This window comes from Parasteatoda tepidariorum, chromosome 6, assembly GCF_043381705.1.
Source record: "Parasteatoda tepidariorum isolate YZ-2023 chromosome 6, CAS_Ptep_4.0, whole genome shotgun sequence".
NCBI lineage: Eukaryota > Metazoa > Arthropoda > Arachnida > Araneae > Theridiidae > Parasteatoda > Parasteatoda tepidariorum.
In genome coordinates, this window is record NC_092209.1 from 35,010,198 (window position 1) to 35,032,907 (window position 22,710).

General features: G+C 28.0%; 1 protein-coding gene across 3 annotated transcripts; it reads right to left on the bottom strand.

The window, feature by feature from the left end:
• Positions 1 to 3,750: 3,750 nt before the first annotated feature.
• On the bottom strand, positions 3,751 to 22,554 carry LOC107446387 (golgin subfamily A member 3). Of its 3 annotated transcripts, none has more exons than XM_043053114.2 (11): positions 22,225 to 22,554; positions 18,903 to 19,093; positions 17,754 to 17,914; positions 16,438 to 16,624; positions 13,136 to 15,910; positions 10,948 to 11,162; positions 10,530 to 10,808; positions 7,374 to 7,490; positions 5,803 to 5,928; positions 4,717 to 4,859; positions 3,751 to 3,885 (listed from the first exon to the last, which is right to left on the bottom strand). In XM_043053114.2, the coding sequence occupies exons 2-11, from the start codon at positions 19,057 to 19,059 to the stop codon at positions 3,792 to 3,794; spliced, it is 4,254 nt and encodes a 1,417-aa protein (XP_042909048.1). In that variant the 5' UTR covers positions 19,060 to 19,093; positions 22,225 to 22,554; the 3' UTR covers positions 3,751 to 3,791. The 3 variants fall into 3 exon arrangements, with proteins under 3 accessions (XP_042909048.1, XP_015916503.1, XP_015916504.1); XM_016061017.3 differs by having other exon boundaries at positions 22,157 to 22,554; XM_016061018.3 differs by lacking the exon at positions 18,903 to 19,093 and having other exon boundaries at positions 22,157 to 22,554.
• Positions 22,555 to 22,710: the final 156 nt, after the last annotated feature.

The following is a 22,710-nucleotide window of genomic DNA, read 5'->3' on the forward strand; positions in this document are numbered from 1 at the left end:
TGTTATAGATGGAGCGTGGTCAGAATGTAATGGCTCTTCGGTGTATAACAATAGTGAATTTGGATAGGTCTTATTATGGTACTAAAACTATTAAGTATGATTTAAGAAAGGTAATTTTACTTTATTATTTTATTTAAGAATGATTGCTATACAACATATCATATAATACTATCAATATTTTGTTATAAATAAATAAAGTTACTAAAAGCTGATATAAAAACTCAAAATTAAATTAGAAAAACTTTTTAAAATATTTTTTTCCACTAGGAAAGGTCCTAATTAAAATATTTATTTTTTTATTTTAAAACAATTCTCTAATCACAACAATTCTAAGAATAAACAATTCTTAGTATTCACTAGGGACATATTCTTAAATTGAAATTTTAGAGATAATTTTTTAATATTTCAACAGTACTTTTATTGTCTTTCATAAAACAGTAAAGGGTCAATTAATGTATAAAAAAAGATCTTTTGACTAGTTACTATAGTTAAAAACATAGAGTTACCCCATAACTCAGTACGGAATGATAAAAAAACAAAAAAACAATTGCATATAAAATATTTCAATAACTTCTATTGCACAATGTATTGAAGTTGCAAGATATCCTATTTGCAACACAGTGTGCAACACACTATAAATATAAAAAACTAATATTTTTCATGCTAAAAGAGTTATATATAATACAGTTTTAGGATTGAGTTACGAAATTTATATCACATCGAAATTTGATAACATTTCATTCTTAAATAGGCACTAAAAAGTATCATATAAATTTCTATAATCATGAATATAATAAAACAAATATTTATAGATACTAAAATAATGTAATAAATATTTCTCTATATATGTTGAAAAGATCACTGAAGCAAAAAAAAAAAAAAAAATCACAGGAAACAAGCTTACTTAAAAAAGTAAAGAAAATAAACACAAGTTCGACTTGATTACAGTAGTTTATAAATAAAATAAATAAGTGAATATAATAACTTTCATTATGATTTATATTGCCTAAAATCAATTTAACCAATGTGAGACTGCAAATCAGAACTGTAGAATAGTAACTGAAAAGTTCAACTAAGACTTCATATTCTGAGTTTGACATATTCCAATAAAATTTTCATGTAATAATAGGGAAATATTAATATTGTACTCAGGAAAAGCTAATTTAAAATTATAAATTTCCATTTTTTTAAAATAGGATAAGAATTAAAGGTATTTTACTTTAAATTGCATATCATCAAAAACAGTTAATTACATAAATTTTAGCAAATACATCGGTCAAAAAATAATTATACTGTGCAAAACTATTAAATGGATAGAGCTAGATATCTATATCTTACATAATATATTAAGATCTATTAAAAGAAGATTCTGTAGTGAATATAAACTGAATTCTGGGAAGAAATCATTACAAATAATACATTAAGTTCATTTGTATTATTTTTTTAAAAACTAAATTTTAAACCCAGTTAATTAAATTTTATTTTGGAATTTATGAATCAAAAGATATTTTATAAAAAATGAATAATTTTTAATTATATATTATTGGCAGAGAAACACCTATATTTATTTAACAGTATCCTGTGTCATGCAAATCATTGTAAACCAGACTCTACAGGTTCTGGTAAAAAATAGAAGTGATACGGGCTCAGCTTGCCCTGAATAGTAGCACAGTTTTTGACTGGACTAAGGTTTAGGGCAAATATTTTTAAGTCAAACCATTTCCAATTTTTCAATGGGAAAATTCAGTTGCTATGCATAAATCATAACATCTAAATATTTTCTTTTAAGAACTAAATTATCAAAGATAATTCATTTTACTTAGCATACAGGTCTTACACCTAATTAAATTATTTTTAGCTAAACTGAACTGAAAAATAAATAAGTAAATAAAAAAATTAGGTAAGATTGGATGATGTTTAAAAGTGAGAACTAACTTATCTTTAGTAAACAATATTTGTTTTTCCATCAGAAAATTCATAGCATCTTAGCTTATCTTTCTAAAAATAGTTAATTTCACATTTCCAGGTCATTTTAGTTGCATTTGAAATTACTTTGGCAATGAAGCATTCATTAGTTATTAAGAGCAATCTACTTTCAGTGTAAGATTATCAAAATTTTATTACAAGAAAGCATCACCAATAATTTTATAATTTTTTTTCCTCAAAATTAATAGTATTGTAGGAAATATAAATTTTTTTTAATTTTACCAATAATTTGGGAATACTTTTTAGGGATAAAAAAAAGTAAGAATCCTTTGAGATACATGGTTCAATTTTAAGTGCTGTAACTCAATATTTAGTTGAAACAGATACAATTTAGTAACATTAATTTTTCAGAAAATATTAGTTTGATATAATAAGACTATAACTTTTGAGGAATACTAAATTATAACACTAGATGGACACATCTAATGTCAATAAAGAGCCAAATTTAATTTTCTAAAAAAAAAAAAAAAAAAAATAGAAAAANAAAAAAAAAAAAAAAAAAATTAAAAAAAAAAACATTTAAGTTTATGCAGAGTATAGATTTAAATTAGATAACATAAGTGATAAAATAAAACCCAGAAATCAAAAAAATTTTCTTTATCGAGCACAATTAACTTCAATTAGAATTATATCCAGTACAAAACACTAGTTAATAAAAAGTAAGTTGCTTACGATTTGCAACATGCTACAGGGTGGGTATAATTCAAAATATCTTGTTTAGACCAGGGTAGTGTCCTTTCTTGGGGTAGAAAGTCAATGAACGTTGGTATGTGTGAATCTTATATAGACCATGGGAAAAGATTTCCGCACTACAAAAAATTAGTTAATATTTTGATTGGTGGGTGGAACTTTTAAGTTATGAAAAAGAACAATAATACAACTTGGAGTGGTTTGAAAAGCCAGTAGTCACAGCTGTAAAACCATTCTGCACTGTGCAAGTACAGCAGAGAGAAATGAGAAGAAAAAAAATTACCAAATTCAAAGAGACTGGAGAATTTGCAGTATGCCGCAAAAAAGCAGAGAGAAGCCTCTCGCAAATAAAACGACATTGAGAGCAAGTGAAACAAGTCATGTTGCTCAATAGACTAAGAAACTTTTTGTGCTACTGATGAACTTGCGCTTGCATATTTTGGAAGTGTGTGCAACAAAAATATAATTGAAGTTGCATGTCTCAAATTTGTGCTTTTCATTTCATATGCATACCGTTTCTTCACCTGATGGCCAAATTGTGAACTAATTTTTTTGTAACTTCCATACCAAGTTTCATTGCAGTTGTCACCCAAAATTATTTCTATATTGGTCTAAACATGGTAGCTTTAATACCACACAGTGAATATTTTAAATTTCAATGAAGTCCTTAAAAAATTTAATATATTATCATCAGCCTTAATCAGCAAAAAGTTATCACAGAGTTAGAGTGGATCAATTATAACTTTCAAATCTTTACACTTTAATTATTAATTGTTTCGATGATAACATGGGCTACATTATGCTAACCGTTTATCAAATTAAACCAAAATTTGATTTTATCACTTTAAGGAAAAAATAAATAAAGTGTGCTTAGATCGAATTTCAATACCTTAAAATCAAAACAAATACATTAAAAACTTTTATAAACTAACTTTCCTTTGACCTGTGTTTTTTTTTTTTTAAAAGACATTATATTACATGAAAACATATATGAAAATATAGGGAGATGAAAACTTATCAGGAATAATAACTCAATGTGCAAAACAGTGTACAATAAAAAATATGTAAACAATATGGAATAAAGGTTATGTTTATTGAAATTATTGAAAAAAATATTAATCATTATCAACACTATCAATGATCTTTTGTTGCAAATTCATCATCTCTTCTTTTAGGGAGTTCAGACAATCTTGAAGGTTACTGAGAGGCCTATAAAAAATTTTAAGATTAAAAAGAAGAACAACTGTACAGTTTTACAAATAAAGAAGATGACTGAGGTAGATAACACAAATTAAAATGAACCAGAATTGAATGAGAATAAAAATAAATAATATATTGGTATAAATTGCATTAAATTTATTATTATACTGTTAATGTTTTTAAAAAAAGTAACTTCTAAACGAGCCATTTGTAATACGCTAAATATGCATAACTATATGCCAGTCCTAAGTCTGTAAAAGGAAGCTAGATAAAAAATATGTTTTCTCCAATTATTTGTATTTTTCGCTAACCATATATGCCTTAGTTCAGACTGGAATTTTTGCTCCTCTTTATAGTATATTTTAGGATACTGGATTTATTTCTTTTAGAAATTTTTAGAGTTTACCATACCAAAAATTGCTTTTTTTTTCCTTTTTTTTTTTTTTTGAAAAATCAAAAGCAATTTATATTAAGCCTCAGATCTGTTGGCAATGTTCCAAAGATAAAAATCCAAAGTTTGCAAAAGCAAAATTTATTTATATTCATAGTAGTCATATTAGTATGACTACTATGAATAGTCATATTAATATTTCAAAATTTTTTTTTTTTACTTTTATGCAATTTTTTTGCACAAAAAAGTTGAAAGAAATAATAATAAAACAATTGGGCAAATTAACACTTCTAATTACATAGCTATATTCAATAATTAAATACAATAGTAAAAATGCTACTTTTAAATAAATTTCAGATTAAGTCTGTCTTTTAATTATATTTGATCAAAATGAAGATATAAATGATATTCAACTTGAATTGTAAAAATCAGGAATGTTCTTTATTTACCTGCTCTCAGTTAATTTCATGCTTTTCTGTAAAAGATCATTAACATATTGTTCATCAAAAGTTGATTCTGGATCAGGGATATTTAAATGTATAATTGGTCCACTACTAGAAGATTTGTTCTCCACTTTCAATATACCTTTAGACTAAATGAAAAAAATAAAAATTCAATATTTGAAAAAAAAAAAAGTAAAACAGTTTCTTGTAATTAAAATTGTTCAAAACTGCTGAAAATTAAAACTACTTTCCGATGTTTAATGGTTTTCACATTTAGTATAAGCATAAGAACAAAAACAAATCAGAATTATTTTACAGAATACTTTGCGTAGGAAAAGAGCGGTAAAAGTAATGTATAAGTTTAAAAGACTGAGCATTATTCTTGATTAAACCTAAATAAACCTATATAAAATTATTAAGAAAACCAAAGTTAAAATATTAATGGTAATTAAAATTATAATGTTTATATTTTTAAAAATTTCTTTTTTTGCGAAATTAAAAATACATATTAAGTTTTCAAATGGGAAAACAAGAAAATGGTGACAGAATAAAGTCATCTTAACAGATCATAAATGTTTAATGCCAAGAATTTGTTTGAGTTTATAGTACATAATTTTGTTTGTAGCATAAAATTTCACCAATAAATGGCGCAGACAACATATTAGATAAATCTCAGCCCAAAAGGTAAAATTCTTTCTAAACCTCTTGAAAGATCAGTGTACTAAACAAATCCCAACATGATAGCATACCTGGTGCAAATTATTATTAGTGAAACCAATTAAGACTTTTGAGAATGTCCCCGCTAATTTTGCAACTCTTTTGAGCTATGTAGTTGTAGCTAATGAAAAACATTTTGAGAACATCACATTTGATTCAATAATTCAAAAATTGGATGTATAGTGCCAATTACAAATTGCACTACTCTAAAAAGTAAACTAAAAAGCTCCTTATTTTGAATAGTTATATTCCAGTGGAATGAATTTATTACAATTTTCCTTGAATAGTATTTAGGAAACTATCTGTCTATTTTAGAAGACCATAAGAAGAAATAAGTAAACACATAAAACAATTTCAAGTAAAAAATTAACTTACTTCTAATTCTACTAGCTTTGATTTTAAAGCTTTTCTAAGCTCAATAACTCTTGACTGGTAACTAAACTTTTCTTTTCTCGTTTCATTAAGCTCCTTTTTAATATTATTAAGCATAACTTCCGTTTCCTATAAAGAAAATATGTAAATCTTAAAAAAGGGTTGATTGTTACAATATTCAAGTGCCATTTAAATTTTTTTGAAACATTTGAATATAAATAATGTAATACAATATTCAAGTACCGTTGAGACTTTTTTTTGTTGCAGCATTTGAATGTAACTCATGTAATATAAGTGATTTTCCTTAACAATACTGAACAGATAAGCTTCTTAAACGGAACAGATGTTATTGTCTGTCTGTAAAGTCTATACTGTATCTATAATACTGTACTTTAGTTTGTCTTTTATCTATCCTAAATATGAAACAAAATTTTTATCTTAAGTTTTTTACATAGTTGAATCAATGTAAAAAGTAGCATTAATTTTTTTCACCATAATGCATCACTTTACATAAATATATATAATTCCCCAGACTTCACAGCAATAGATCTGAAAATTAGGTTATTTAACATACAATTTATTGTAAAAATTGCTTTTCAAAAACAATAATGAATTATATGTGATTACAAATTTTTATCTTCTCTACAAAAGTTTGTCAAAAAAGTAAATGTTTACTTACATTAAAAAATAATTATTATTTTAATGTTCAGCAAAATATTAGTAGTTTTTCATTTTTTTCGAAAAACAAAGATTGAAAGGGCAAGCATTCTTTTAAAAAGTAAATCTATTAGTTTTGTATCTAAATATAAAGATACCAAAAAACATCGCATGTTTTAAGTGTCAGATAAAAGCACAGGAGGAAAAAAAAACTTATTTGTCAATACAAGAATGTGAATTTATGAATTACCTCATAAATTCCCATAAATTACTACTAAAGGGAGTGAATCATACAGAATTAACTTGAAATACATATTATTTCATAGTCCCCATTGCTACATGCAATTTCAATAATAGATTTGAAAATTAGCCCATTTAACAAACAAATAATTCATTCTAAAAAATTTTTAATTCAAACATACATGATTCTAATTTTTGTTGACAAAAGTTAGTTAAATTAGACAATAACAAAATTAATCAGATCTTGAATAACTTTGCAAAAATCTAAACATTTAAGTTTGGTTTCAAAGAATTTTAATATTGCACAAAAATAAGTAAAACATACTAAATTTCCAAAGAACACACCTGAAAATATTATTAAAAATTGCTATAGACAAAATTTTTTGGAAAATTCAGGTCTTGGTAATGCAAATAATTATTTATATCTCTGAAATAAAAGTAGGGAATTTGATTTAGATTTAATTAAAAATGAAAGATTAGAAGATTTTTTTTCTCCAAATAAACAACCTAAAAATAGGAGTTGACTTTAGGGGCAAGGAAGACTGAGGTAACTTTAGAGAACCCAGATTTTGTTTTTAAAATAATCTAACAACATGTAGCAGAAAATAAAATTTAAGGTTTTTCCAATTTAGTCTAGATCTAAATATTACTCAAAAAATTTTTTTTTTCATACTTACTTGCATATTTTTCTTTAAAGTTGAAACTTCTGATTGATATCTCTCTTCTATCAATTTGAGTTTCTCACGTAAAGCTTCAGCTTCATTTGTTTTTTCTTTTACTCTCCAACTAAGAGCCTAGTGAGGTAGATTATTTCAATGTTAATCTCTCTCTATATGTATATATTTAAAATTTAATATATACATATAATACAAATATTTTGCATTCATAGAGGCCAGATTTATTAAAGATACACAGATACTGAAAGAAAGCAGTTGAAGGTTTAATCAATGATGCCAGTCCATTAACTAAAATAAGAAATATGTAAATTTGTTTTTATCATTAGGGAGAATGAATCCCACACTATAGTGCAAACTACCAGCACTGAACAATAGTATGAAGCCCACAAATATTAATAGAGAAATTTGAATTTACAGAAATGCAAAACAAATTTTTTGATTAAAATGGGAGGTAAAAAAAAGCCAGGCAAACTCTTGTGGTCTACTGAAAAATTTAGGAGAGTTAACAACTATGATGAAGAATAGAGAATTGAGAGAGAGGTAAAATTAGGAGAAAACAAATTAGGTTTAATTCTTCAGTTTTTGACCACAAATCATTTCTGACTAATACTGGTGTAGTGTTGCTACAACTCTCTTTCCTTTTTATGGGTATCAGTCAACTGCCTAACTGCCTAAACTGTCTGAGATAGCCTCTCTGTGAATAAAATAAGCATTTTGGTCTGCCAATTTTTGGGTAAGGAGAGGGAACCGGAGAAGAAGGGCAGGACAGAGGTGAGGAAGAGAAGGCTAAGACCTGAAGACAGCTGAGTTGAATCTGATTAAAATAGATGTTTTGACAATTTCTGAACCAAAATATACATCAACCCTGAAACTATTGCTGCAACTGGACTGAAAAATTGATATATAGATCCAGATAATAACAAATGATATCTCAGTTCCTGATGATTTCAAGCCAAGTCAAGCACATGTGCAAGATAAGTGACTTAAATTCAATTGACTCTAGCAGTGCAATTCCTTTTCTTTAAGCGTAGGCTTTAAATTTCTTTGTCACATGTTGATTTAGTTTTGTATAATTTGTTATTGCCTTATTTTATTATGCCACATGGTCGAATTTATTTTAAAGAGTAAATCTTGATGATTGAGTTAATCATCATTAAAATTTCTTAATTAAATTTCCCCCCTTGTGATCATGATTTCTAGACATATATTTTTATCTTACTGTATTTGTAAGTGTTGGTGATGATTTGGGATAGGCCATAGTTGTTAAATGCATTAGTACTAAATTTGTCAATTATCCCACTATACTTCACTCAAATTGTCATCACATGTATTTCAGAAATAGGCTGACTGATACCCATAAAAAGAAAAGAGAGTTGTAGCAACACTATACTGGCTATTTTCCCTTCTTTCTATTTATATCATTCACTAATGTGTTTATACATGGGGAAATGTTTGAATACTCTTTTGTTGCTTGACTGTAAAAGCCTAATGCTTTTTCAAGAGATTTATGACAATATATAAGAGTTCAAAATGATTATATACCATTGTTAAATGCAAAATTTAATTTTTAGCAAACTTGAACAAATTTTTAGTACAAATTAGTGAGCAAAATAAGAAACTTATTAAAATGCCTTTTAATTTTAAAATTAATAGCATTTATATAAACTGCAAGTAATAATTGAACATATATCATCGCAAGATCTAGGACAGCACTGAGTGAAAATTTTTTGGCACTGGAAAAATCAGCTAGAAAAATTAACTTAAGAGTGAATGTAGAGAAAACAAAATATATATGTATTGTGGCACAAAGGAAACCATCCCTAAATTGTTTAAAATAGATTCTTTTAAATTTGAATCTGTAAAAAATTTTACTTATCTAGGATCAGAAATAAACTATCAAAATGACATCAATCCTGAAATTAGAAAAAGAATAATCGCAGCCAATCGCTGCTTCTATGGTTTAAGATCATTATTGAAATCTCACTTAATAAAAAGAAAGACTAAGATCTTACTTTATAAGGTATTAATCAAGTCAGTTTTGACTTATGCTTCAGAGACATGGACTTTAACAAAAAGGGAAGAAAAGTTATTAGCAACCTTCGAAAGGAAGGTCCTACGAACCATCTTTGGCCCTATACTCGATAAAGACAACTGGAGGAAAAGATATAATTTTGAAATATATAGGATCTTTGATGGCGATGATATCATTAAATCTATTAAATTAAGTAGAATGAGATGGGCCGGGCATGTAGTGAGAATGAGCCCAGAACGAACAGCATTGAGAGTCTCTAATGCAACCCCCTCCAATAAAAGGCCAAGAGGAAGGCCCAAAAAGAGATGGAAGGACTGTGTAGATGAGGATTTTGCCATCCTAAAAGTAAAGAACTGGAAAACAATTGCTGGGAGAAGGGCAGAATGGGAAAAGCTTCTGAGGAAGGCCCAGGCTCACAAAGGGCTGTCATGCCAATGCTGATGATGAATAATTGAACATATATTTAATCAACTGCTTTGCTAATATGTAAAATCTTCACTTTCAAAACTGACATTTATGATGTAGGATATATTGACAATGTTCATGGTGTGTTGAAAAAAGAATGAATTATGAAATACTCAATAAGACCACTTATGCACAACAAACTGACCTACGACTTCAGCACCAGCTGCTTGTTTACAAACAAGACGGTGTGTAAATATTCTGGACAAGTTTCTCCCATAAGTTAGAATGTTAATTAATATGAAGTTAACTAAACACAATGCTGTATCACATATCAAATTTGTTAAAATGTACTTCCTTACATGTCTTTTATACAACCTACATTTATTATTTATGTACTTGATTGAAACCGTGATTATTTTTGTTTTAATGTATCTGGCAACTTTGTCGCAGAATTAGTTTATGCTCTACATGGCATCATGCTTGGATTTGAGCTAAGTAAAAAATAAACCATATTTTTCTGTGAAATAATACAGACCGTGTCACTTAAGAGAACTCATATTTGGCCTGCTACTGCTAGGTCTACTCAATATAGAAAGAAGAGTTACTAACATAAACAATAATAGTTATAAAAAAAATAAATAAAGTATAAATTTGTATAATAAGTAAAGATAAAAGTTTCAGAAAATAGAAAGTCTGAAAGGAAAATTTTTATGTATAACCTTCAATTGTTCAGCAAGAGCAGGATCCCGTGCTTTGACTTCTTCTAATTCTTTTTTCAACTTGTCTACTATTGAATGTTGTAAATGAATTTCTGTTTGCAGGTGTTCTAACTCTGCTCTATGCTTTAACTCAGCTTGAACTTTCAAAGATAACTCAGCCTGCAATGTTGATATATCTAATTTTTTGGCATCTGCATGTTGATTGGCTTGTTCCAAACCAGATTTTAGAGTTAATACATCTCGCTGCAGATGAGAATTTGCTCTTTCTTCTTTAGTTACCTGTACAGAAGAAAAACAAGTTTAATAAGTTAAACCTACTCAAGCCTTAAACAGTGACAACCTTACAAAATAATTTATATTTGGTGCAACAGGAGAAAATCAAACATTAATGCAACAATAATTTTAAAAATGAAATTACTTGATTCCTTAAATCCTTGACCCAAGCTTTTTCTTTTTTTAAATCAGATTCAAGTGTAAAGATTTGATTTTTAGTATTTTCTTCCATTTCCGACAATTGTCTCCTTAGATCTTCAACTGAACAAGTTAGCTGCACAACTGAGGACTCTTTTTCCGATAGCTTTTGTTCCACTTCAGTCATGTGTTGCTTAAGAATTTCATACTTATCTACAAAACCTGTTTTTAGGACAAAAACAATGTTATTATATAGTTTTGATTTCTAACCCAAACATTAAAAATAATATCAAGAAGTACAATAAAAATAATTTTTTAATCATAAAAGAACCATATTTGATTCGAGAATTTTTTTCAATAAAATAAGCGACTGCAATGGGATATATTTTAGATCTCATTTTACTTCCATTTATAGAATCTGTAAAGGGTGAATCGGAAGCCATGATGCAAGCAAATTATGCTGCTCACTAGACATTAGTTTTATTATCTTTCTTACTTTAGTCTTCTTGTAAATAGACATTTTAATAATAGATGAACCCTTCAAGCTTTATGTTTTTCTGCCACCTTCAAAGAAAGCATGCATGCAAATGAAAGATGAAAAAAATTTAAACTGTAAAAAATTTTAATTTTCAGATGCTTTTTAAAAATTTCGGAGATTTGAATATTTTTGGGATTTTTCTGAAATTTGAAGGTGTCCCAATTTTTACAGAAGTGCTGGCAGTTATACAGTAGAAGTTGGCAGTTGTGCAGTAGAAGGAAAGCGGATTTACACATTTACATGCAAATAAACTTACATTCCGCAAATATATCCAAAAGAAATACATACAACATCTAAAAGAAGAAAAAATGCAGTCTAACATCATTAATGTAAATTTGAAACAAAACAGAAAAATTTGTTTAGATTAAAGTTTTTTTTTCCTTCCAAACAACAAAAATATAACTATAATTAGGATAGATTTCATTTTATGCCTGTAAAAAAAGTTTATTTTTCACACAATCATTAATAATTTCAATGAAATGAAATAACTACTTTAGATGTTATAAATGTTATTAACTTATAACTCAAAGAAATAATAAAAATACATAATTTTGTATTAGTCTCAAGATGAAGCTCAAAAACTGTACAACTATAAGTTCTTAAGTTTTAATGTTGTAGAAATAAAAACTTTTAAAAAAATGGATGAAAAAATATATAATTAACATAATTATAATCCTTTCTTTTTAAAGATTGGAAGGGACAAGCAATAAAATAATCAGTAATCTTTTCATGTTTCTGTTCTTTATTTGCCTATTTTACAAAAGTCATCTAGTTTATAAACATTATCCAAAAATTTGAACTGAATTTTCATTTTGAGGCACAAAGCAAAAAAGCTGCCATTATCCTCTTCTAGTAAAAACATGCTGACATTACAGCTCAATATCTGTTTAATGAATTGAATGAAACATTTTCAGAATTAACTGGTGAAAATGATTATTATACAAACCTCTATTAAAAACAAAGTGTAAGAATTTTCAGGAAAACTTATTTTGTTACATTCCAATGAAAATGAGCTCTGGGGCAAAAGATAAGTTTCAAATTATATTAGAAATACTAAGAGGTTCAAAAAGTTAAAAATCAAATTAAAAAATAAATAAATAAATGAAAAGTTGGCTTGGTTATAACCCCGAACAGATTAAATTAATTTCTTTATTTTCAGCTATAATTGTGAAATAATCAACATGATAACAAAGAATTAGAAATATCTTTCAAAAATTCTAATTCTTATCAATACAAAACTTTGAACCATCAGTTACATTACCTATCAAAATATATACATAATAAAATGTACATAATTTTTGCGTAAAGAAATAATTTTTTCTGAGGAAAATGAAATTGGGTTAGCATTAAACGATATCTCATTTAAGCCAGGTTCATGTAATAAGTACTTAGCATTATCTTTGAATACAATTTGACCAGGCATCAAAATTTAGTTCCTGTTAATTGCACTCACTTTAACAAAGTCCAGCTGTATTTAGATTACCAAAATATTTTTTAAAAAAAATAATAGCTTTCTAATTTTTCTATTTATAAATTTAAAAAAGCCTCAGGATTCTTGCTCTTTATATTCCAAGTTAATTCTAGCTTTATTATCTACTTGTTCAATAAAAAATAGAATTACTATAATTCTAGGATTATTGTTATTGTTCAAACTCACCTATAGCTTTTCCCTTTTCTTTCTCAAGTTCAATAATAGTGTCTTCACTTTTTTTTAATAGAGCTATTTTTTCTTCAAGAAGTTCAGACTGTTGATTTAGTTGATGCTCTAATTCCACAATTCTTCTCTCACTACTAGCAATTTTATCTTGATTCAGATCTATGCTTGCACAATTATCACAGGGCACACTTTCAGCTAAAGTACTACGCAGTTCTTCTAATTCATCTTTAAGCACCTTACACTCTTTAATCTTTTCTTTCAACTTTTTATACAATAAAGATTTACTTTTCGATGCTTTTTTAACGTTTATCGCTTCAGGTGTTGGCAATTCAGAATTTTCAACACCATTATTTACATATTTTACTTGACACACATTCTGCTCCTTTTCAAAAATAACCAATTCTTTTTTCAATGAAGCATTTTCTTCATTTAAAGTTTGGACTTTAGCTTCAGCATTTTTAACCAGTAGTTCCATTTCGGAAATATTGGAAACTAGATTTGATTTTTCGTTGGTCAATTTCTCTACAAGCTGTTGGTAGTTTAGCAAGTCTTTACTATATACAGTAAGTACACTTTCAACATCACTCTTTTTCTTTAACATATCATCCAGCAAGACACCTTGATTTTGAGTTTCGCATAATATCTTCTGCTCATATTCTTGCCGTAACAGTTGAGTATTATCGTTGTGTTTTCTTATGACTTCCTCCATCAAAGTTTTTTCTTTCAACAACTGTTCTGCTCGAGATGTTTGAGAAATCAATTCTGTTTTCATATGCTTAAAGTTACTTTGAAATTTATTCAGGTTTTCACTAACCGTCTTCAGCGACTCATTGACTATTCGCTTTTCTTCATTAGCAGCGGCTAAAGCTACATCAGTGGCTGTTCTTTCGTCTTTTAAAGTATTAATTACCTCATCTGAATGACGGAGAGCTGTTTCTAGGTGAGTTATTTTAATATTTACGTCTTTAACATTTTGTTTGAGTTGCTGCACCTCTATATCTTTATCATAGGATGTTTTCTGCAATATTGCTATCTGCTTATTTAACTCTGCCTTATCTTTTTCTAACGATTGTATATAATTGGATTTTTCCTCACATTGACCAGTTAAAGATTTCAGTTGATATTCCTGATCAGAAACTGTAAAAGAGAGAGCCATCAAATTGGACTTTTCTTCTTCCATCTTACGAATTCGTTCGATGAGCGAGTCCTCTGCAGAACCCTTATCTTTCTGTATTTCATCAAATAAGGATTCACGCTCCTTCATATCGGCTTCAATAGTTTCTAAACGTTTCATTAAAATTTCTTTCTCTGCCACAGCTCTCTGCTGCAAATGACTCAATTCTAATTTTAATTGGCTTTTCTCACTTAATGCTGATTCGAGCTTACTACCGAGGCCACTCAATTCATTTTGAGTGAAGATCAGTTGCTGATGCAACTTGTTTCGATTTTCTTGAGTTGAGTGCAGTTGTTCTTGGAACCAATCTTTGGATTTTTGTAGAGTTTCCATTTCCAGACGGACATTTTTCACTTCATTTTCTAGCTGTATCTTGCCTTGAAGATGAATCTGTACTTCAACATGAAGCTCTGCTATTTTTTTCTTCAGCCCAGCAATGGCTGCATCTCTTGAATCCATGTCAACCTTTAGTTCTTCACAGCCAATTCTTGTTCGAGTGTTGGCTTGTTCACTTTCAGACAGATCATCTTTAAGTGCTTTAATCTCAACATTTTTAGTTTCAATTATGTTTTGGTACTCCTTAATAATATTATCCCAATTATTGTGTTCTTTAGTTTGGGAATCATAAAGAATTAAAGCATTCTTTTTCTCTACTGTTGTTGCTTCTAATTGACCTTGCAGTGATTTTACTTGGGCTTCATATGAAGTTGCCAATGATTGATAATAATCTCGTTCTTTAATTAAATCACGTTGTTCTTTTGTTACACTTTCCAAACGCCCTTCTAAGTTAGCCTTTTCTCTCAGCAATTGAAAATTTGTCTCATCAGTTTCTGTAGCTTTATCACATGTTAAAGATATGGATGATTTCAAAGGAGAAGTATTGGCATTTTTTTTAACTATGCCATTCTGACTAGATGGAATAAAATAGTTCCTTTCTAAGTCGGACTCGTTGAAAACTCCTTTAGAGTTGTGAGAAACTTTCCGTATTTGAAATATTTCGTCATCAACGCCACTTATTTCAGAGAAATTAGACTCCGTCTCAAAAGCTTCTGAGCATAAAGATTCAAGGTCATATACACTAGACTCTGTCTCATAATCGTTAGAACTATCGGGATATCGTTCATAAGGAGAATCAGGGTTAATGAAATGTGGGAGTTTTTGAAGTTTAGAATTTTTTGAAGAATGAACTCTTGGTAAATCTGATACATTTGTTCGCATACTCTTTTTGAAACTAATACTATTAATACTACTTTGGCTACTGCTTCTACTGTGTGAGTGATTTTTAATAAGTGATTGGTTTAAGTTCATTTTTGGTAAATTATCACTGGGTGTTTCAAAGGATGAACTACTAGAAAACCAGGAACGTTTCTCTACTGTAGAAGAAATAATATCTGATGGATATCTAATAAGTTCTGTTTTTGGAGTATTTTCAGGATTTATATTTTCTAAAGTAGAAAAATTTTGTTCAGTCACAGGAGAAGATTCATTTTCAGTATCAACACTAATGGGGTGAGTAAGCTCTTTTTTCTCAAGTTGCAATCTGGTATTGGCAACAACTTGAGCAACAATGTCTACAGACACAGGCTTTACATCCAGATTACCTAGGGAAAAAGAGAAGATATTAGAACTATTTTTTTTAAACTTATAACTACTGTTTTAAGCAAACTGTTTATGCTCCTAGCAAACAAGTTTTAATATTAAATGAAATAATTTCAATTTCGCTTATGCATGAATCTAATGTAAATAAAAAAATTTTAAAAAAATAAATGAGCAAAAACCTTATGCTTTCTATTATTTTAATAATACTAATGCTCTTAATTAAGACATCTATGTGAAGTAAATAATATTTAAAATAGCTTAATAATTAAAATAATAAATTATAATATAATTATAATAATAAATTATTATATTGAGAACTAGGAATGTAAAGAATATCCCTCCTAATGGTTCCTTTGCTGAATATTCGATTAGCAGAATGTTAGGTTAGTTAATAAAGAATAATCGAAAATCTTTTATTTTACTATACATTATTAGAAACAGTTTTAACACAGATTTGTGAAGTTCTAAAACTTGCACATGGTTTTCAAATACATATTAGCAACATTAGTGATTTTTTTCTTTCTTTTACCTATAACACTTTGCTGAAGGGCCAATGCTTCTGATGTTGCAGACATTGAGTGAAGAGGAGAGAAATTAGTAATGCTTTGAGAAACTAAATCATTGGCATCAGACAGTCTTTTAAAATTTCCAGAACTAAAATATCTCCCAGCTTCCTTAAAGATTTCAGGATTATTTTGGTTGATGACATGTGCAACCTAGTACAATTAAAAAAGCAAAGCAATTAAATGTGTCCAACTAAATATCATTAAGTTATACAACAGTCATAGAGAAATTTCCAAAAACAGCCTATTGTGATTGACTATTTATTATAATTTTTATTATTATTTTTATTTATTAGAAGAAATAGATTTTATATTTTTAGGACAATAATTTTAACTTAAGTCAAAATTAACATATTTTACTAAAACTGAAGTGTGTTTCAGTTCACATTGTAATCACAGACCCATTAAAGTTTATTGGAGTTCAACAGGGCATGTCAAAGTCAAAATATGCCTTTGTTCAACGGTCACATCAGCAAGGATCTATATCTGGATTTCTTTAACAGAAGTGATCATAATTTTGTAAACATGAGACTTGACACAGTCTTTGTGTAAACAAGTCCTAAGATGGAAAGGTGACTGTATAATTGTCGGTCCACAGGAAAGATAATTGAAGATAATCGTGCATGATGTTAAAAAAATATAAGGTTGCCACATCCTATTGAATGATCACAGGATCAATGATCATCTATAGCAGCCAAAAAATTAGCTTTGTTACTTTTTAAACATCCTGTATAATGCCCAAAAACCAGAGACAGGCTAACAAAATACAGTACAAAACCCGTTATCCGGAAATCAGAAAACCAAAACACCGGGACAAAATTCGATACATTTTCCCGCGATTTTTTTAAAAAGCTATTTTTTTCTTCATAAGACTTTAGGATTTTTCTTTCTTTTTTGAAAGATGTTTACCTTACCATCAGTTTAGAAATAATCATTAGTGTATTACTTAATCGTTTTTTCTTCCTTTTAAGATAATTTCCAAATATATATATATTTTTTTAGTAGGGTTTAACGATAAAAAAACGGCTTTTTGTAGCGATTCAGAAAAACGGAAAAATCAGTTATCCGGAATAGTGATGGTCCCGATCGTTCTGGATAATCGGTTCCTTACTGTAATACTATTTAGAATACAAAAGTTTATATTTAAGTGTTGCTATTACGATACTTATTTTTATTCAATGACTAATCTCATGATAAAGCTTCATAAAATAAACTTTACTACAAATTCAAATAATGTTTTTTTTTTAAATATAACTTAATATCTAATAATTTCTATACTTACAGCAATTGGAATTGTTGGATAACTAGATTGCTCAACAGAATCTATCATTTGTACAGAATCAATAGCTTTTTGAGAATTAACAGGTGATACAGGGGTATTTTTCTCCATTATGTTTTCTTTAGGAATGTTAAACGATACAGCAGTTGACTTATGAGTTAAATCTAAAAATAAATAAAAAAATTGTTCTTAATCTTCTTTTATTACAGAAGTCATCAACACTGCACAGGAATCAAATAATTAAGCCCCTAAATTTGATACAAAATTGCTTACTGAAAGTTGTTTGTTATAATCGAATGGCAAAAAAATACCAAAAACTATTTCATGAAATTTACAAATTGCATAATTTTCCTTGGGGACAAATAACTTGGCATTTTATTTAGTGCTAGGATTCAATAATAAGAATGAAATTAAATTACATACAATACAAATCAATGAAATTTTCAAACATTTTTCAATATTATAACATAAATAATTAACTTATAGTTAAACAATTACACATTCAATTTTATTAAAAAAGAACAAGCTACTAAAATAGAAACACAGTTAAAACATTGTTTTATACCATTAATTTACTTCGCGGTGAAATTATTCTGAAATAAATTAGATTTTTTTAAATAATGAGATTTTTATTAATTCGCTGAAAAATTTGAAAGAATTACTTAAATCATATATTTTACTACATACTACAATTTTAAATGAATATTTCATGGGTAATTATTTAATGGACAACTAGTCAAATTTTCATTTAGTGACACAGGTACGTTAGCTGTTAAACGAGCTCAATACCATTCCTTACAAAAAGTCCTCAACTTTTTGCTCCAAATAAAAACCAATTCTGAAGCCCAAGAGGAGGTTTTCCTTTTCTCAAACATACACAAAACAGAGTTTGTTACTTAATAGAAGAGGTCGAACCACTTTCCTCGCTTTAGAGACCACCTTACTTAGGAATCAAACATAAACATTCGAACCAAAACAATTAAGAGCGTCTCGTGTATTGAATAAGAGCTATGTATGAATATGAACCTGTATATGAATTCTGAATTTGAGATTTTGATTAAAATTTATAATATTATAACCGAACAATATTTTTTTAAATGATAAACAATAAATAAAAAGATAAAAATTGTTAGAAATATAAGCAATTTTTACTTTTTCCTTTATTCTCATTTTCATCAAGCTTAGAATCTAAAGCAAAATCTACATTCGGGTCAACGACACTTGAAAGAGAATCAAGAGATGAGGAGTCAATGGGAAGATCTTCAGATGCAAAACTTATTTGTTCAACAGTGAACTGAAAAGAAGCCATTGAATCGAAATCCTGCACCCATTTATAATCAAATCTGCAACAAAGATATTCTAACTTAACAGTTGTGAAATATATCTTAGAATAGTCACAGGATGCAATGATTTTGATACATCAGATTAAGATTTGCATACAGAGCTTAGTATGCTAAAGGGCAAGACTGGGAAATTTATCTGGGGGCCATTTTTTTCCCCCACTGGTCAATCTTTACATTAAAAGTGTCTTAATAATGATTTTTCTTGCTGTCATAAAAAATATTTATTCTTCTTAGTTTAAAAATTTATTTTAATAATAAATAAAAAATATTTATTTTTCTTAGTTTATTGCCAATCTTTTTTTTTTCTTCTTAAATTTTATTGATAAACTTTTTTTTTTTACGAAATATTACATTATGGGTTTATTTATTATTTCTGCCATTTCCCCTCCCACTCTGTCATTTGGTACAGGTACATCAAAGACGAAAAATCAAACATTAGCCTACTCTTTAAGAAGTTTCTTTTTGTCAGTAATTAATTCTACTTTACAACCTCCACAAAAAAACAAAGTTAGCACATTTGAAAAGGTGTTAAAACAAACTGTCATAAAAAAGGGTAGAAAAGGTCATTAAACAATATATCAGACAATAATGAAGAAATAAAATTGTTTTATTTAAATTGATTGAAAAAGTTAGGATTGAATTTTATGGAGCCTAAAATTAGCGTATTTAAAGATTGCTTGTACGAAATTTATTACCATACAACTTGTCAAACATTTAATTAACAAATAAAAATAAGTTTTTTTATCCACATTAAAAGGCTACATTTCCGGGAACTAAGGAGTGGTGATGATAGGCTGTCAAATGACAAAAAGAGGCAGTTGTAAGTGAGTGGTGAATGATGGTATTTTTTTTTTTTTTTTGATGGTCACTTCATTTAATTTAGTTGCCATATGGCAAGCGGTGACAGCTAATCTTGCCCTTTATAGTATGCTAAAGCTTTGTTATATCTGGTCCAATCATTGAGAATGGTAATGAACTAATTAATGGCTCACAAAATAATTCCTTTTCCTCTTTAACTTGTAATAACTCTTTTATATTAAAAGTTTTTCTTTTTCTGCCAAATAAGTGAAATCTATTTCAGGGTTGGGGTTTTGGACAGGACATGTGGGTTTTACTGTCTTAAGCTGCTCTAAATTGACTAAAACTGTCCAAAACCTTAAACATTGGTAAAAGATAAAAATTCTATATGTGTAACCATTGTACACATAATAATTACATTGATTAATAAATGTTTAATACTTTTTATACAATTTGCTTTAACTTATTAATGGAAAATAATATAAAAGGAAAAAATTTATAACTTTTCAAGCTCCACAATTCATTGAATATCAAAAGTAAAAGTGAATACCTTATCCTTTAAATATGAATAAATGAGCTTTTAATACTGATAAATTACCTATGTTTTTTGCATACGGAAAAATAATGCAATATTAAAAATAATAATAAACTTTTTTAATAAAACAAAAATTATTCTTCATTATGTTACTTGTCAAAAATTAACCTTTTATTTTTCACAATATTTTTTTAAAAATTGTGACACAGTTTGAATAAAAGGGTGTTTAAGACAGTTCCGGAGAAAAAGGTTTCAGACAGGAAGGTTTAAACCCTGGTATAAACCATGGATTAATCCATTCTGTCCTAAACCTTGCCAACTCTGATCTAGTTTATTTGAAATCTTGAATTTATTTGAATAGGAATTTAACTTCAGCTTCTAGACTTATTACTCATTTCTCGTAGATAGAATTTCTTAATTAGTCTTAATCTTCATAAATATTCTTAAATGTGAGTTATAACATTATTTAACAATTAGAAGTATCAGAACAAAACTTTAATTAACTTATTAGGGTCAAATAAAGTAAAAATGGGAAATATAAAAACTCTGAAAGTCAATTCCACTTCTATACATAATCATATCCTTAAACTAAAAATATAAGATTTTAGCTGAGGTTTTATCTTTTAAAGGTTATTGGTCAAGTACTGTAGTATTATGTGACATTCAAGGTGGGACAATCCCTAATCTGTGAACCAGTCAATCTAAATATTAGCTTTCAAAATGAGACAATCATTTTCTTGTGATGACAAAATGGTACAGTTTTGTTTAAAGATTGACACTCATTATAACATAATGCAAAGGATTTCACAACATTTTTCCAGCCAAGAAGTAAGTGACAATGCTGTAACTCGATGCAGATGAGATGAAAATTGAAACCTTAACTCGAAAAAATAAGCAATTTTTAATGACTTTGTTTGAATTTATAGACAAAGTGAAGAGCTGACGTTTAAGGAATTTCTGCATAAAATTTTACCCCTTAATAAAGATTATATTACTAAAAAGTGTATTTAAACTTAAATTTGCACTGAATTTACTTTTTTTCCTAGATACTAAGACCAGGCATGTGCTTAGTATCAAGGTACGTAAAACAGTGTAAAAGAGTACTCTATTTGGTAATTATGATGTCATAAGCATTAACGAATGTGTAGCAAAAAATTAAAAAGGTTGCTAAGTTAGGAAGCTGCGGAATTAAAAGATTCCAATATTTAGTGTGATTTTACTACAGCAATAATAGATCATCAATGAATGATGACTAGACAAAATAACTTGAAATAGATACTAGTTTTTTAGTTAACAAATTTTTGTTTCTTCTTACTAATTTATGAGCTTGCCGAATGACAATCAAATCTGTAGTGAGGATATATGTCTCACATAAATATTTTAGAAAATGATAGCTTTCGCGTATTTCTGTGTTATTTTCCGTTATCTGCGAATTTGAAAACACCTGACTTACTTCAAAATTTTAAGTTGAGGTTCTGCATACCAATTCGTTTTGAACATTCGTCGCTAACATTCGTTTTGAAAATAATTGTATCCCCATCAACTTTACAATCATTAATAAATAAATCACGAACATAATAAACAATGTATAATAAGTATACAAAAATACGATAAACAATAAATAAATCACAAAATATTTATAATAAAGAAAATAAATAATCATGCAACGAATTTATTACATTTCAAATAATTTTTTTTACTCAATTTTATACACATAAATTCAAACTTACGACTAAAGTTTCATAAAGTGCTGAAAATAAACATCTCGAAGAGTAATTTAGCAAAATTTAATAATTACAAGAAAAATTCTTGTTATGTGAGAGAAAAAATCAACAAAGATTTCTAGTCATAAAAATGGGAACAACGAAAATCCGGCTCTTCCGTAAGTAGACGTGGACATATAAACTTCTTAATCTCAGCTTAGCAAAAAAATATTGTTTTAGAAATTCATACGAAGTAAAATTTCAGCGAGGTATGGCGTTTATGAATAAATAAAAGTAACTTGATCTTCAATAAAAATCTTAAATCAATTGAAGTTTAATTTTTCTCCCTGCATTACTAACGTGCTTGTTTTTATTTACATTTTATCACCCCCACCCTTCAACCTCAACCCCCTTAGTGCCGTAGATAGGAGGAACCCGCAAGAGGAAGTGAAGGTCTTATCTTCCTGATGGCAACGAAAAACCGGTTTTCAGGTTTGCCTTATTTTTGTGGTTTATCTTATTCTTGGCGTTTATTTATCTTTATTCTTGGCGCAATAACAATCTCGAGCTTGTGCCCAACT